The sequence below is a fragment of the Pectinophora gossypiella genome, chromosome 11, assembly GCF_024362695.1.
Source record: "Pectinophora gossypiella chromosome 11, ilPecGoss1.1, whole genome shotgun sequence".
Lineage (NCBI taxonomy): Eukaryota > Metazoa > Arthropoda > Insecta > Lepidoptera > Gelechiidae > Pectinophora > Pectinophora gossypiella.
The window spans coordinates 6,289,725-6,304,871 of record NC_065414.1 but is presented as its reverse complement, the minus strand read 5'-3'; the positions used below and the strand labels follow the sequence as shown (position 1 = coordinate 6,304,871).

The 15,147-nt window shown below is 38.3% G+C and overlaps 1 protein-coding gene across 2 annotated transcripts in view; it reads right to left on the bottom strand.

Annotated features, from left to right (window-relative positions):
• LOC126370949 (furin-like protease 1) overlaps positions 1-15,147 on the bottom strand; it is a 246,508-nt gene that overhangs the window by 13,211 nt on the left and 218,150 nt on the right. For both annotated transcript variants that reach the window (XM_050016091.1, XM_050016092.1), the window contains exons 9-11: positions 11,791-11,929; positions 11,047-11,270; positions 8,785-8,924 (exon numbers count right to left, since the gene is read on the bottom strand). In XM_050016091.1, coding sequence (XP_049872048.1) covers positions 8,785-8,924; positions 11,047-11,270; positions 11,791-11,929 — 503 coding nt within the window. The remainder of the gene's footprint in view (positions 1-8,784; positions 8,925-11,046; positions 11,271-11,790; positions 11,930-15,147) is intronic.

Sequence of the window (15,147 nt, the reverse complement as noted above, 5' to 3'; positions counted from 1 at the left end):
GAGCCACGTGAGGGACCTTAGGCGGCCTAATACCCTGACGCCGTGGTTGATATGAGGTTTGTAATCAACCCACATGATAGACTAGTCTATCAACATGCTTGGGATGATAACGTCAGCTGATAGTAATCAAGTAAATAACAGAAGAGTAGTAAGTAACCTACCTACTTCTATGAACTGGACCTTGAAAACGAAAATCAACGCAAAAATCTATGAAAAATCTTAATCGAAAGTTGGGTAATGTATTTGCGTCGATGTATAAGAGAGCGTCTCTCACAACTCGTTCACTACTAACTTTCCTCAAAACTTATTTCACAGAAAGAGTTTCATTCCCTGTGAAATGGGACGTATACCTGTCGTGTTACCTTCTGTCGTTTAAGTACACTTTTCACAGAACTTTTCTATCGAAAATTGAACACTTTGAATTTTGTTCGCAAAGGACGGAAAAACTGCTAGGTGGTTTACGTTTAAAGTAGGTTAACACATAAAAAAGTTCTATGTTTCTTTCAAATAAAAATATACTTAAAAGTATTTTGTCGCCTTAAAAACCATGTAAGCGCCTTTTTTAAAAATCACATTCTAATCTGGGGGCATGGGAGTGCTCCCGCCAAGACTAGCAAGCGCAAGTGCAGGACGCTACCTAAATTTTTTGAACTGTCATTACTCAGATTTGGTTTAAGTATATCAGATAAATCAAATCTACACGTTAAACAAAATATGTGGCTTGGTTGTTTCGCTACCTTCGCATAAGGTGAATAAACTATATTATTCAATGTTTATTGCTTGAGTAGGAGGAGAATGTTCATTGCCATTCTCTTATATAATTCTTGTAGAAGCGAAACGGACAAGCCCCATATTTTTCCTAACATATAGTTTGTGAACTTAGTGTTTGTAGGTAGGGCGTGTAGAGTTAGAATCTTGGCTCTACATGGGATCTGGTAACTTTTTGACATTGCGATCGATATGATCTCGTCATGGCAACATTTTACATGAAGATGATTTTGTTGAAATCTAATTTTCTTTAACAAAACCTCGATATCTTTCAATTAATTTTAATCCGGGAATAGAGGGAATAGGAATAGAGACTACAAATTTTAACATGGATAGAAACTAACTTGTTTATTGAGAGGATTTTATAACAAAAATGACACCCGAACGATTTTTTTTTAAAAGGCGCTTCGAGGATATTATCCCTGTTTTGGCACTAGTGCACAATAAGAAAAAAGAAGTTAAGTACAACAAGACTTGGTACATGGCAATTGGCAACCTGCACACATATTCCCCTGCCTAAGGAATTCTAATAACTGGAGACAATTATTTACGGAGGGCTGTGTTCAGCATTGGGACATGTATAGGAACATTCTGCGTGCATAATGTGGTATTAGAATGGAGTGCCCGCACTGTTAGATACATTTACCAGCACTGGGAGTAGGGTCGAGTCGCGCATCCTAGTGGAAAATTAACTAGCTAATTACCACAGCTCTTGGGAACAGTTTGTAAAGAGAACGCGCCTATAAATAAAGCTGTCGTAATATATACCTACCACAGCCCTAAGTGGGGTCACAGTTATAAACATTTATTTACATTCATTCACATTCTCACACTCATAAATGTAATACCTCTCTCTTTTTTGCGCAAAATATGCAGATAATTAAGTCATCATCGTCTCCCTAATATTACTTATCCCGTTTCGCACAGGGTCCGCTTACCTAACCTGAAGATGTGACAGGTCCGGTTTTTACAGAAGCGACTGCCTGTCTGACTTTCCAACCCGCGGAGGGAAAACCAGCCCAATACAGGTTAGGTGACATACCTCCGGAAATGCATTTCTCGGAAATGCGGGTTTCCTCACGATGATTTCTAACCTACCCGGTATGTGGAACGCAATAAATGATATGATTATGAGCTTTCGTTTACAGAAAATTAAGTAACTAAAACATTTTATATTTTATGATGAAGACCGCTTACACACTGCGATATTTTAAACACAGTCATAAACGTCATAACTTATTATATTTGTCATATCTGTAGCAAACAAGATTTCAGCGTACTTACCATAAAATATGTCGTAAATTAATCAAGATAAAGCTCAGTGTTAATCAAGCCTTCACAAACAACTATAAGAGAATAACCCTCTAACAGTAATAGTGTTGGTAGGTACATTATAATCCTGCCTACCTAATATAGGTACAACCATATATAACATAACCGTAGCATTTTGTATGTTTAGCAGAAGCGATATGCTGCCGGAAATTAACGCGCCTGGTATCGAATGTGTGTCGCCACAACATGGGCGCGTTGGGGTGGTATCGGTGTAAATATACCGTGCGGTGGGAAGCCGCCTTTATTTAAGCCTTGGGTATAGAGTGGAATATGTCCTCTTCAACTCGATCGAATGTTTATATGGGCAATAGCTTGGTAAGCTGTCACTATTAGTGATCGGATATTCGGACAGCAACAATATAGGGTGTTAGTGACATGGTAACGAAAGCTTTGAGGCTTGATTCAAACCATAATTCTTAGTTGATATCAAGTGGAATTTTCCGTCGCAAAAGTATGGAATTGAAAATAATTAAAAAAATATATATCCATGAGTTTTCCAGCAAGAAATTCCACTTGATATTAACTTAGAATCATGAGATGAATCATCCCCCTCAGTATTCGTTACGATGTCACTAAAACCCCGTAAAATGTTGATAATAGAAATACAGGGTGTTGGTGACATCGTAACGAATACTCAGGGGGATGATTCGGACCATGATTCTGAGTTAATATCAAGTGGAATTTTTCGTCGCAAAATTCGTGATTTTTTTTTAGTTTTTTAAAATTATTTTCAATTCTATACTTTTGCGATGGAAAATTCCACTTGATATTAACTCAGAATAATCAGCTGAATCATCCCCCTCAGTATTCGTTACGATGTCACTTACACCCCGCACAAGTACATACGGTAGCCATACTGTGTATGGGTGTTAATGACACCGTAACGAATACTGAGTGGGATGGTTCAGATCATGATTCTGAGTTGATATCAAGTGGAATTTTCAGTTTGAATATTCATGAAAAATTTTGTGTCTTTTTAATTATTTGCAGTTCCATACTTTTGCGACGGAAAATTCCACTTGATATTATCTCAGAATCATGGCCTCAATCACCCCTCAAAGTTTTCGTTACGATGTCACTAACACCCTGTATAATAAACTTTTTAATCTAATGTGAGCAGCTTCGCCTTACCAGGACAAGTGAGACAGACAGTCTGCGCCCGCTCTCTTACTCTTTAGCAGCTTAAATAGTCTACTAATACAAGACGCTACCGAAGTGACAAACGATATCTCATGTTAAATAATAAGTTTAAACTTTCACCTTATGAAAGGATAACCTAATACCAAAAGATAATTTGTCTTTACGTTTTAAAGCTAATCATTTTAGCCAGAAAATAATACCATTAAGACTTCAATTTTTTTATAAAGTTCAATTAATGAAATTACTAATATTATAACTTAGTAATAAAATTTATTCCCTTAAATACACCTACTTATAATTTTAATTTTTTATTAAGTTTTTTTCTAATTTTGTTATTCAGTTTTACACGTGTGGTATTCTAAACAGCTAATATAATTTTGTAACTATATAATTTGTCTAAAAAAATAAACTTTTTAATTGTACTTCTTACTACTTTCTTCCTTCATTTATGCAAAATGCAATAAATGAATATGAATATTTTAATAAATTATACCAGCAGATTTATTAGTTGTGACTAACAACATTGCTCTTAAATTAGGCCTTTGATGTATCTCGTAATTATGACAATCAGTTATGAAGGAGGTTATTCGTCGTTAAGTGCGTAATATTGCGTTCTTGAAGATTGATAATATATTACTCATATAAGATGTTATGAATTTTCGTTGCCATGAAACAAGATGTAATATGAAAAGTAGAAAGATGATCTTCTTCTTCGGAAGGCACGTTAAGCCGTTGGTCCCGGTTACTACTAACTGATGTAAGTAAGTAATCGGTATATGAGTCATGTTTGGCGGCTCAATAGTAACCCTGACACCAAGGTTGATGAGGTTGGTAATCCACCTCACAGCCCACACGATAGAAGAAGATAAAATAGATACTTACCTAGCTTTAGAGTTATTGAGTAAACAAACATATTCGATAAATGCTCAGCCTTGAATAAACGCGTCTTTTTGAGAGATTTGGTACAAAAAATATAAATTTCAAATACTTGCATTATGGCTTTTTCACACATTACGACTTTCATAGCCACACACGCCTCTAAAAGTAGCGATAGAAGCGTAATACAGCATCGCAACTGTATCACTGTATACGGAAACGCAATACTGTATATGCGACTGTATTGATACAAATGATTGTTAACAGTCAATCGCGCGCTTGCATCACTGTACGAAATGGCAGTATAAATATAAAGGACTCATAATTAAAGCACATAATAACGGGTTTTTACCGCGTTAAAATGGGGATATGACCGCGTAAACTTAAAACAATGTACCTTCCTTCCTTTGTACTCTATACCTTCCTCCCGCGATTTCAGTGCGTAAGTTTCTGAGTTTCCTTATAATATAACATAGCATTGCGCCTGTATCCCTTAAAGGATAGGCAGAGGTGTATAATATAGTACAGACCACTCCTCGCCAGCTACGTTTAAGTCCCACGTAATAGGGGACGAACCTATTGCCATCGTTCGGGCACAAATTTAGAAAATTCTCAAACTTATAAAGCCGAATTCTGAGGAGCTCGGTGGCGTAGGAGGAGCTCGGTGGCGCAGCGGTAAAGGCGCTCGGTCTGCGATTGTTGAAGTTAAGCAGCTTTCGCAAAGGCCGGTCACAGGATGGGTGACCACAAAAAAAAAGTTTTCATCTCGAGCTCCTCCGTGCTTCGGAAAGCCCGTGAAGCCGTTGGTCCCGGCTGCATTAGCAGTCGTTAATAACCACCAATCCGCACTGGGCCCGCGTGGTAGATTAAAGCCCGATCTCCCTATCCATCCATAGGGAAGGCCTGTGCCCCAGCAGTGGGGACGTTGATGGGCTGGCGATGACTTATGTGTCAAGTCCAAATCTTCCTAAAGGCAGATACAGCCAGAGTTACCCTTGCATTTAAGTACAACTGTTCCTTGTAAGCATTATGTAGCGTAGTATGCGTCACATGTTCGACATGTTTGAGATAATTGTGTCTAGTCACAGGAGTAGGGCTGCAATATGCTACTCAAGTGAACGGTCAACTGCACAATGTCAATATAGCCGTTGTAACAATGGAGCTAAGTTGACGGTCTCTAATTAATGGCCAGGTCAGTACTCCTGCACTAATCATTAGGGTTGAATCATATCATAAAAAACACACTGAAGCGCGGTGAGGTGTGGATACTTAGTTCATCTTGCGATGGTTCATCATTATTGGCCTTATAAGTCTATTTCAGACGATTTTTGAAGTCATTGCCTCGAGGAAATGCACTTTCTTTCATGGCTGTGCAAGCCATTCCTAGAGGCATTCGAGCAGGAGAATGAAACGCCTCCAAACCGACAACAATCCACCAGTCGGAGACTTCTCCTGCAGAGTGTGCGGTAGAGTTTGCCGCTCTAGGAATTAGGATATTAGTATTAGTCATGAGCTTATGTTGTTATGAGTTTAAACCCCGGACACTCCATAGAAAAATCTCATTTTAATCCCGTGCCGTCTTACCGCGTAAGTGCGAGCGAGACAGTGATCGTGCGCGCCCATTTACTTCTTAGCGACTTACGCCCTAAAGTGAGACCCAGAGGGGGTGAGGTAAATCTAACTTGCCCCGCGAAACGAATTGGTGCGAGGCGGAGAGTGTCCATTCTATATTCTATGACGGAACCGCACTTTCCTATGCTTCTATCCTCTTCAGTTACTCAGAACCGTCATTTGCTAGAGCGAGATAAAGAGCTGGAGTGCGACCGCACTCCGCCCGCGTCGTCGAATTCGCCGCATGCTGTCGCTGTGGTCAACCCTTATATACATCATTGAACTTTAAACTCAAGTATGGCAGGAAATGTTCTTTCCAAAGTGATGAACATATTGAAGTCATGGACTGATAAACCGCATATGTCACCATGTGGTTTATCTTATTCTTCTCTGTCAATGCTCACATGACGCGGATTACACACCAGTCAATGCGACCTTGTCTACCGCGCCCGTGCGCAATGTCGTGTGAGAATCGCCTTAGGATATACATTATATCACTTATCCATCATATTAGAAAAGGAAAAGACACAATCTTCCTTGTCAGTTTTTAACACATGCCCGAGATGATAAGCAGCTGAATGTTGTTTACTCGCTTCCAGTGTCTAGCAATTAAGCAGTATTTTCATGGACATACGTTGTGTGCTTGCTTATAAAATGACAAAAACACGGTTTATCCTTTATGAACCGCACATGGATTTTACGTTATAATGATGTCAACCTCTCTGATCAGCATCGCTCCTAGCCACTAACTTCACGTCCTGGCTGGGTTCCTAGCGGACAACACACGTTAAGAATCCATATACCCTTCGAATTTGGTGTCCGTGCCCCTCGTGCGCACGTAATTTAGACTTGAATCGTATGGCATCAGACGTCACACACACAGATGCGCGTGTACGATAACGTCAATGTGTACTGTGTATGTAAAATGAGATTGTTTGTATGAATTGTCCGGGGCGTGGTTCAAGTTAGATATACATGTGCATATTCGTAATCAAGTGCATTGTCCATATTCTTCAGTTCTCCCTTAACGGTGTCTCGGGATATTAACTCATCCACCCGTATGGAGTAAGTGAAAATTTCTCTAGCAATATCCCCTCTATCAGAACCTCTCATTCATCATCTTTGAGAGTTGTTAGTTTAGGTTAGTTAATATTTTGTTACAGTTTCCTATTTGAGGACAAATATAAATAAATCAAGTTTCATCGAAGAGTTTTTCTTTATTCGAGATCTCGCGTCTCAATGTTCGCTTGCTTAGTATCATAGAGATGATATAATTGTTGAAAATATTATAAATATATTTAAGATTTTTAAGTAGTTTTTTAGTTGAAATATTTGTGATTTGTATTATACAATTATATTTATAATAATATTATTATTAACTTTGTAATCATTGGGTTTTTACCTTTAAGAAAAATATTTTATTATTATTTATTATTATTTTATTAAATATGGAAACACTTTTATGATTACGTTAGTTCGCGGAGCTTCCGCTCTTTCTTCTCACAATACAACACAAGAACAAGACGCTGTTGTTTCATTTTATAAAATCAATTTCACCGCCCCGACATCCAAGGATTTCTTCAGTAGTATGTAACGAGTTCCACATGTTTGACATAATAGGCTAGTTTCCAACTAGTCAAATCAGTTACTTTTTACTAAACGTCAAAACACGAAATTACTATAGAATTTGTTTGAAAAAGCACTTTGTGACGTCATAGAAAAACGTGATAAATTGTCGGACTTATTATTACGTTTTTCTTGTTTAAAATTCAAAAATGAGTAAAATTGAAAAAAGAAAACGTTTTTCGTTACTTTTAGATGTGTCTTTATTTAGTAATCAGAATTTAATAATTTATCTTGAACCTAGTACACGACCCAATTGTGCCGAGACAGGAGTAGTGTACTGCAATCTGCTGCAATGAATGTTACACAACTTGCACTGTCAATGTACTAACTATTCTAAACTCGAGCGAAGATGACTTAATTTTTCAGGATATGAACAAGGTTGTTTATAAAATGTGTAAATAAAAAGCCTGTTTATGGCTACTTGGTTGTTTACTCGGTTATTCGCCCCGATTCCAGCAGACCCATCCTAATTTCAAGTTACTTTTTTATCTGCCGTAAAGGAAAGGGACGGACAATTCTTTATTATAAAATTAACGAATTACCCGGGCGAATAAAATAGGAATCTCACCGATATGCAACCCGTTCAACGTGTGCTGTCAACTTAATCCTGTCGGGTTATTGGCCAATGTAAAATTTTCAGAGGGTTATTTCAATTTCTGCCTAAAATTGGCGTGTGTTCCAAAAATTTTATTACTGTCGATTACCCGTCCCTTTCGTCTTGCGGATAAGAAAATGACACATATAACTTAAAATAAAATTAGATGGTGTCTACAGGAATTAGCACCATTGTCGTCATAAAATAAATACCGAAAATTGAAATAATGGTAGTCTGGTATACTTGAATTAACGTGGTAAGAACTCTGTATTATTTATCTGTTTTACGAGGTAAGTCATTGTATTGTTACTTTTTAATAATAATATAAAAATCATTTATTGCATAAGTAATCGTTTTTGGTCGCGTTTATATTTCACGCCATTTATTTGGCGTCGAGTGAGTTCCAAATTTTATGAAATCTAAACAGCCTATATAATATAATTATGTCCCATTGTTGTACACAAGTCTTCGATTATTTTTGTTATTATTATTATTATTATTATTATTCTATACTTTTGTGATGGAAAATTCCACTTGATATTAACTCAGAATAATAACCTGAATTCCCTGTACAAATACATACAAGTAGCCATACAAGTAGATACGGTGTTAGTGACGTAACAAAAGCTGAGGGGGATGATTCAGACCATGATTCTGAGTTGATATCAAGTAGATTTTCCTGTCGGAAAATTTATGAAGATTTAAGTGGTTTTTTTTATTATTTTCCGTTCCATACCTTTGCGACGGAAAATTCCACTTGATATCAACTCAGAATCATGGCCAGAATGATCCCTCAAAGTTTTCATTACGATGTCACTGATACCCTGTATACATACCTGGGTGCAAGAAGTGTGACCCTGGTTCCAGCAGGGGATGTGAGCGCTATCCGAAGGTCGCCCCGTCTTGTGGCCTGCAGCGTCACCCTGGCTTGTACGTGCTCCAAGTAGTTCACTCCCGGACACGCTCCTACATCCAGCTGTGTTGACAAAAGAAGAGTAAGATTTCTGGGTAAGATTCACAAAGACCAGCGGGTTACAAATTGCGCGCGATACCACAAATTATGATGAGCTTTGACCAATATATAAACCACGTTATAACGATGATATCTACCAAAACAGCATTAATGTAATATAAACAGCCTATATACGTCAGTGGGCGTCATACGGCTGATGATGATGATGATATACGTCCCACTGCCGGGCACAGGCCTCCCCTCAATCAACCAGAGGGGGTATTAAGCATACTCCACCACGCTGCTCCATTGCAGGTTAGTGGCGGTGTTTTACAGTCAATAGCCGGGACCAACGGCTTAACGTGCCCACCTAACCATGGAACGGAATCATCTTACGTTTTCGGACAATCGCGGTGATTCAATCCTGCAATGCCTGGGTACTTTTTTATTATTATTTTCTTTGTGGTTTGTGTCCTGTCTTAAATATAATATACCTGTCTGTCTGTGTCTGTGGTGTCGAAAAGTAATAAATGTTTTCTTTGAATATCCTTACCAATCAAAGGACTGTCTCACGAAGTGATGTCGACAATGTCCAGATCGTGAGCCTAACGCTCTGACTACTAGACCACAGAGACTAGACAGCATTAATATTTTTTTTTTCATTTCAAGTAGAAACACTCAGTCTATGTTTTTGGTGGCAGTGCAATGCAAACCGTGTTGTTGTTGGTTATTCACTCGTTGAATCATATTATTGATATTAGGGGAAGGTGTTTTATACAGTACAATACTTCCATCTTCAGTCCTTATATGGTACAAATATTTAGGTTATTACTTCATGATACATGTAACGCTTTATATTACATATTTCCTTCGCTTACACAATCATTGTTCTAAATACTTTATCATACGGGCTGCTTCACACTACAACAGAACTAAGTATAAGAATTTAGAGCTCCAAGTTTCTTAAGATAAGTTAATTGGTTTGTCCTAGTCTTCAAAATGCCCAAAGGTATCCTTCAAAGTAGGTCAAAGGAATAAAACAAAATCACTAACAAAAAGACAGTCAATCAGAATTTTCAAGTGACTGCCAGAAAATAAATAAATTGCTCGAGTAAACTTCTAAAAGACTAGCTGAAATTTCAGGGTTTGTTTTCATAAAGAGTTCTTTGATCAGAAGTCTAAAAGCGAACAAAACGGAAAGTGCCCTAGGGGTAACCCTAAGTAGGTTCAAAAGTACGCAAAGTAGGTTCTAAAGGTCAAACGAAATATCCGAACTAAAAGATACGCGTGTCGCCGATATGTTTGGAAAACAAGCAGTATCATATAGCGAGCCAATATTTCCTGTTTCCATAAGAAGTTCTGACTTTGTATCCCCTTACGCCTCGTATGTTTGTATTCAAAGTTCCCAACTCACAGGTTAGGCAGTATAAATAAGAGTTGCGACAGAAACTTCCCGGTATCCTAGAAAGTCGTTTTCACGTGTTCATACAACCTGTGCAAAAGTTTATCCTGATAATTTAATACACATATGAAAGGCCCCTTTCAAGTGTCACAACTTGTGTTCCGGATAACTTACGACTTTACGTTCAGCGTATAAATTACGAAGTTGGAGACACGGTGAAACAATGTAGTACGGGTGCTTGGGAAATGTAAATCTTACTTCAAAAAGACTTTGCTTGACGAAAGTTGATTTGACAAGTTTGCGTTTGTTGGCTAAGGTTAAAGCGGAATATTGTTGTAATAACAAGACCGCTACAAACTCGCAGTGTCATACGATTGCCATGTGCATTGAATGTTGCTGGGAAATTGTGTTCACTCGTGTCAGCGGTTTTCACCCCTCGTTCTTTTGTTCCTTTCCGACATTGCGTTTTAGCAATTTCGCGTTTTTGTTGTTTAAAACTAAAAATAACAAAACTTGTTTTCACGCGCAATCCCACTTTTATCCCCTGATGCAGTATGAATCGAAAATAATAATAAATCGTAGGAGACTATTTGAATTAAATCTCGTACTCAATTATTTTTTAGTTTACGCTTTACTGATAATATATTTTACATTCCAACGGCCATTTATTTCGTAGAACATAGAAATAAAATACAAACTTTTGATTGTATTGAAAAAAAAAATTGATTAAGGAATTCAACCCACCTGCAAAGTAACGGTTGATCGTGGCGGAACCATTCTCTGCGACCTGGGGGCGGCCAGCTCGCACCTCCGTTGCGGTGGAACGGTCTTCCAACTCCTCGCAAGCCGAACCATGCCCGCAGCATCAAGAAGACCATAGCCAAAAGAATGCGAGACATTTCTTCCGACACCATTGACTCGCCACTCTCCGCCGATGCTCAGCCGTTCAGGTCTTGCAGTCCTGACCACTGTGGATAGAACGATGGACATAAAAACACAGCTGGTGTCCTTAGAATAGATGCAGAGGTTTAAGTTGCTACTTTAGTGCTCATGTTATCAGTTAGGTCTCGTGGAGAATGCGTACCGTTAATAATTGGCGACATTTTCTGACATAGGATGGATCGAATGCATCTTAAAACATCGAAGAATAAACATAACACAGTACGATGTATGATGCCAATTTGTTCTAAGAGTTTGCTTACCACGGCATACGACCACAGCTATCTTCTAAACATCACTATTCGGAAGAATTTCAGAGAAATATACCTTTTCTTGTTTCATACTTTTTAGAGCGTGATTTCAGTTTTCAAATTTATATTTGCACTAACACAGTTGGCTCATAATAGACGGTGATACGGCTCACCACCTATCACGTTGGTTTAACAGAAAACTCGAGGAGGCGTGGGTACTTAGTTCATCTTGCGATGGATGTACCTCTGATCACCGCAATTGGGATAAACTCGTGAGCTTATGTTATACGTGTCATACCAATATGCTGCATGTCTCTCCATGTGATATCCTTATTAGCCTGCAGAGCGAGGGCGCAGATCCCAGCGGCGAGAGGGGCGGACGCCGAAGTCCCTGTATGACCTGCTGTACACGAGTGATGTAGGTCCGTCGTCACCACCTGTTGGCACATAAAACTAATAACATTCTTGCAGACACAAACATTTGATAGTCCTAAATCTAGCTCTGTATCAATCTTGCACTTATAGTAACGGCATCTGTGGTCCAGTGGATGAGCGTTGGGCTTACGATCCGGAGGTCCTGGGTTCGAATCCCGGTAGTAGTAAATAGTTTGGTTAGGGCATTGTAGGCTGATTACCAGATTTTCCGAAAGTAAGATGATCCATGCTTCGGAAGGCACGTTAAGTTGTTGGTCCTGGTTACTGATGTGAGTAATCGTTACATGAACCATGTCAGGGGCCTTTGGCGGCCCAATAATAACCCTGACACTAGGATTGATGAGGTTGGTAATTCCCCTCACAACCCACACGATAGAAGAGAAGTAAGAATAGGTGACAATATTTTTAGAACTGTCATACTGAAACAGAATGACAGAATCGGCACCATCACCTTCATTATTTTTAGTATCTAAAACGGGGAATAAGACTAAATATGCATCAGTTAGTTAGACTCTAATGATAATTATAGTTACATTCTCGTCATTTGACCAGGATCAAAATTGGTAAAAATAATAAAAAATATCTTACTATCTGTGTTTGTTAATGAACTGAGATTGCAGCCTAGTAAGAATTTAAATACCTGTGACAAGAGACGCCTCTATTTCTATAATATATTAGTATTTCAATAGGTACATTAAATCATAGAAGCAGATACCTCTATTATAATAATGTAATGTCTAGAGTCTTGTCAATTTTCTTTTGAAGACCACTTTTCTTTTGATGACTCAGCACTTCTCAATAGGGTACATGTAGGTACTTATTTATTTATGCACTCTCGTGTTCAATACTAAAGTACCTACAAGCATGGAATAAAGAATAATACTACGTATAAAACGGTTAGGTTTATCTCGCCCCCCTCGGTCTTACTTTAGTCTTCATTCGTATGGGCGTCAGACGTCACGCACACAGATGCGCGTGTACGATAATGTCAATGCATAATATCTGCGTAAAACGAGGATTTTTGTATGAAGTGTCCGGGGTGTGCTACAAGTATGATAAGAGAAGGATTTCAAGCAGCATAATGCGGGGTAAAGTACACAATAAATATCGTAAGCATTCTCCAAGTATAAATGATCATGTTTCATCATTTATGTTCGTTGCGTCTCGGTGTTGCCGATGATTTATGAAACAATAAGTACCGCATTCATTTTCCGTACGTACGGTATCATTGTGATATCGAGGGTATACATTTTGTATGTAAAAGAAGGTTCTAAGCACTTGCATTTAGCAAACTATGACATGCGAGCATTCAGAACAAGAACGTTCATTTCACGAGCACATTTTTTTATTTAAGCATACGTACCTCTACGAGGAAAGCTTCGAGCATTTGTAAGTAGGTAGTTACTTATTAAAGAGTTTTGGTAACTTTAAATTTCGAACATACAGGAGGCGACCAAATAGTCGTCACCTTTTTGGTTCGCAAAAGAAAGCTCGGCGAATGTTCGACAAATGTTCGCTAACTAAACGCTAAGCGAATGTAAGAGTTCCTTTGGTAACTTTAAATTTCGAACATACAGGAGGCGACCAAATAGTCTTCACCTTTTTGTTTCGTAAAAGAATGCTCCGCGAAAGTTCGACAAATGTTCGCTAACTAAACGCTAAGCGAATGTAAGAAGAATGAAGTAAGAACCGTTCTTTACACATAATATATTTATGAACGAACTCCCCGGCTTAAAGCTTTTTTTTTTTTATTGCGTGCAATTCAAGCTTCATTGGTTGTGTAAGAGACATTGCTTCCGATTCCATGTGGCGGCTCGATCGCGTAATACGAAGGAAAATGATATTCGAAAAAGAAGGAAAATAAATGGGAGTAATGAGAAATGTATATTCAGTGAACCGCCATGATTTATTCCTAGATTCTTTATGAACTGAAAAAGTAAGACGTGTGCGGTATGCCTAGGGGGAAGTGCATAAGGTGTTCGCTTTTTTTATGTCTTTCTCTGATTCTGTTCGCTTTACAATACACTACAATACAAATACACTTTATTGCACCAAAATAAAAAGAAATAATTACAAAAAGACTTAAAAAACAGAGGAAATCGACGATGATCACAATAGATACACCTCACCTTACCTCAGAACATAAACGAAATTGATATTATATTCAGATATTGTACACAACGAGTAATATACGATAAAAGCACGTGTATAGGACTAAACGCTTTGCACAATAATGGGTATTCATTAATCACCTAATCTGATAGATTAAGCGTTTATCATGCGATTGCTATAATTTCCCGTCCTTATATATACATAAACTGACTCCCGTATTATCTGCTGCTCTGAATAACGAATTAAAAGAAAACAATTTGAGAGTCGAAACAGAATGAATTTTTGGATGGGAGTGGAAGGAGCTAAAGTGTTGTGTCATGTAAGTGGAATTCCGTGCGTTCTGCTTACCCTAATGTGTGTATCTTGAAGTTGTTAGTTTAACCAAACTATCAGTCATTATTGAAACAACAGTATCAAATAGAATAATTATTCGTAGTCACTATGGTCGTGTGTGTCACCGGCTTGTTTTTCAAATAGGAAGCACCGGTTTGATCCCCGGTACCGGACTTGTTTGTTTATTATTAAATCATCTTAACTAACAATTCTGTTGAAAACCTGCAACGAGGTGAGGACGTTCAAGATAATGAATGTTCTTGGCCGCAAAAAAAAAAATGTGGAAGATAGAAACATTACTTTATTACTCTGAAAGTTTTGCGATTGATTGCAGATAAAAAGAACAGAAAAAACATCTTAAGAGCAATTTTCACTAATACAGTTAGCTCGACCATTGTAGACAGCGATACGGCTCGCTACTGTCATACTCCGGACATTTCATACAAACAACCTCGTTTTACACAGACACTACACATTGACGTTATCGTACACGCTCGTCTGTGTGTGTGACATCTGACGCCATACGACACTAGTCTAAACTATGTCGGAGGGAGGCTGAGGTAAACCTAGCTCAGACGCTGGTGGGGAGCGAAGAGTTGCCGTTCTATACGTAGTATTATTCCTTATTATATTCTACTGACACGTTGGCCTAACAGAAAGCTCCGTTGGTACTCACTTCGTCTTACGTAGGAAGTACATCTGACTGGTTCAATTGCGAACATAGTCGTGAGCTACTCATAAGTATTTGATAGCCTGAGACACTTATCTGGCAGAT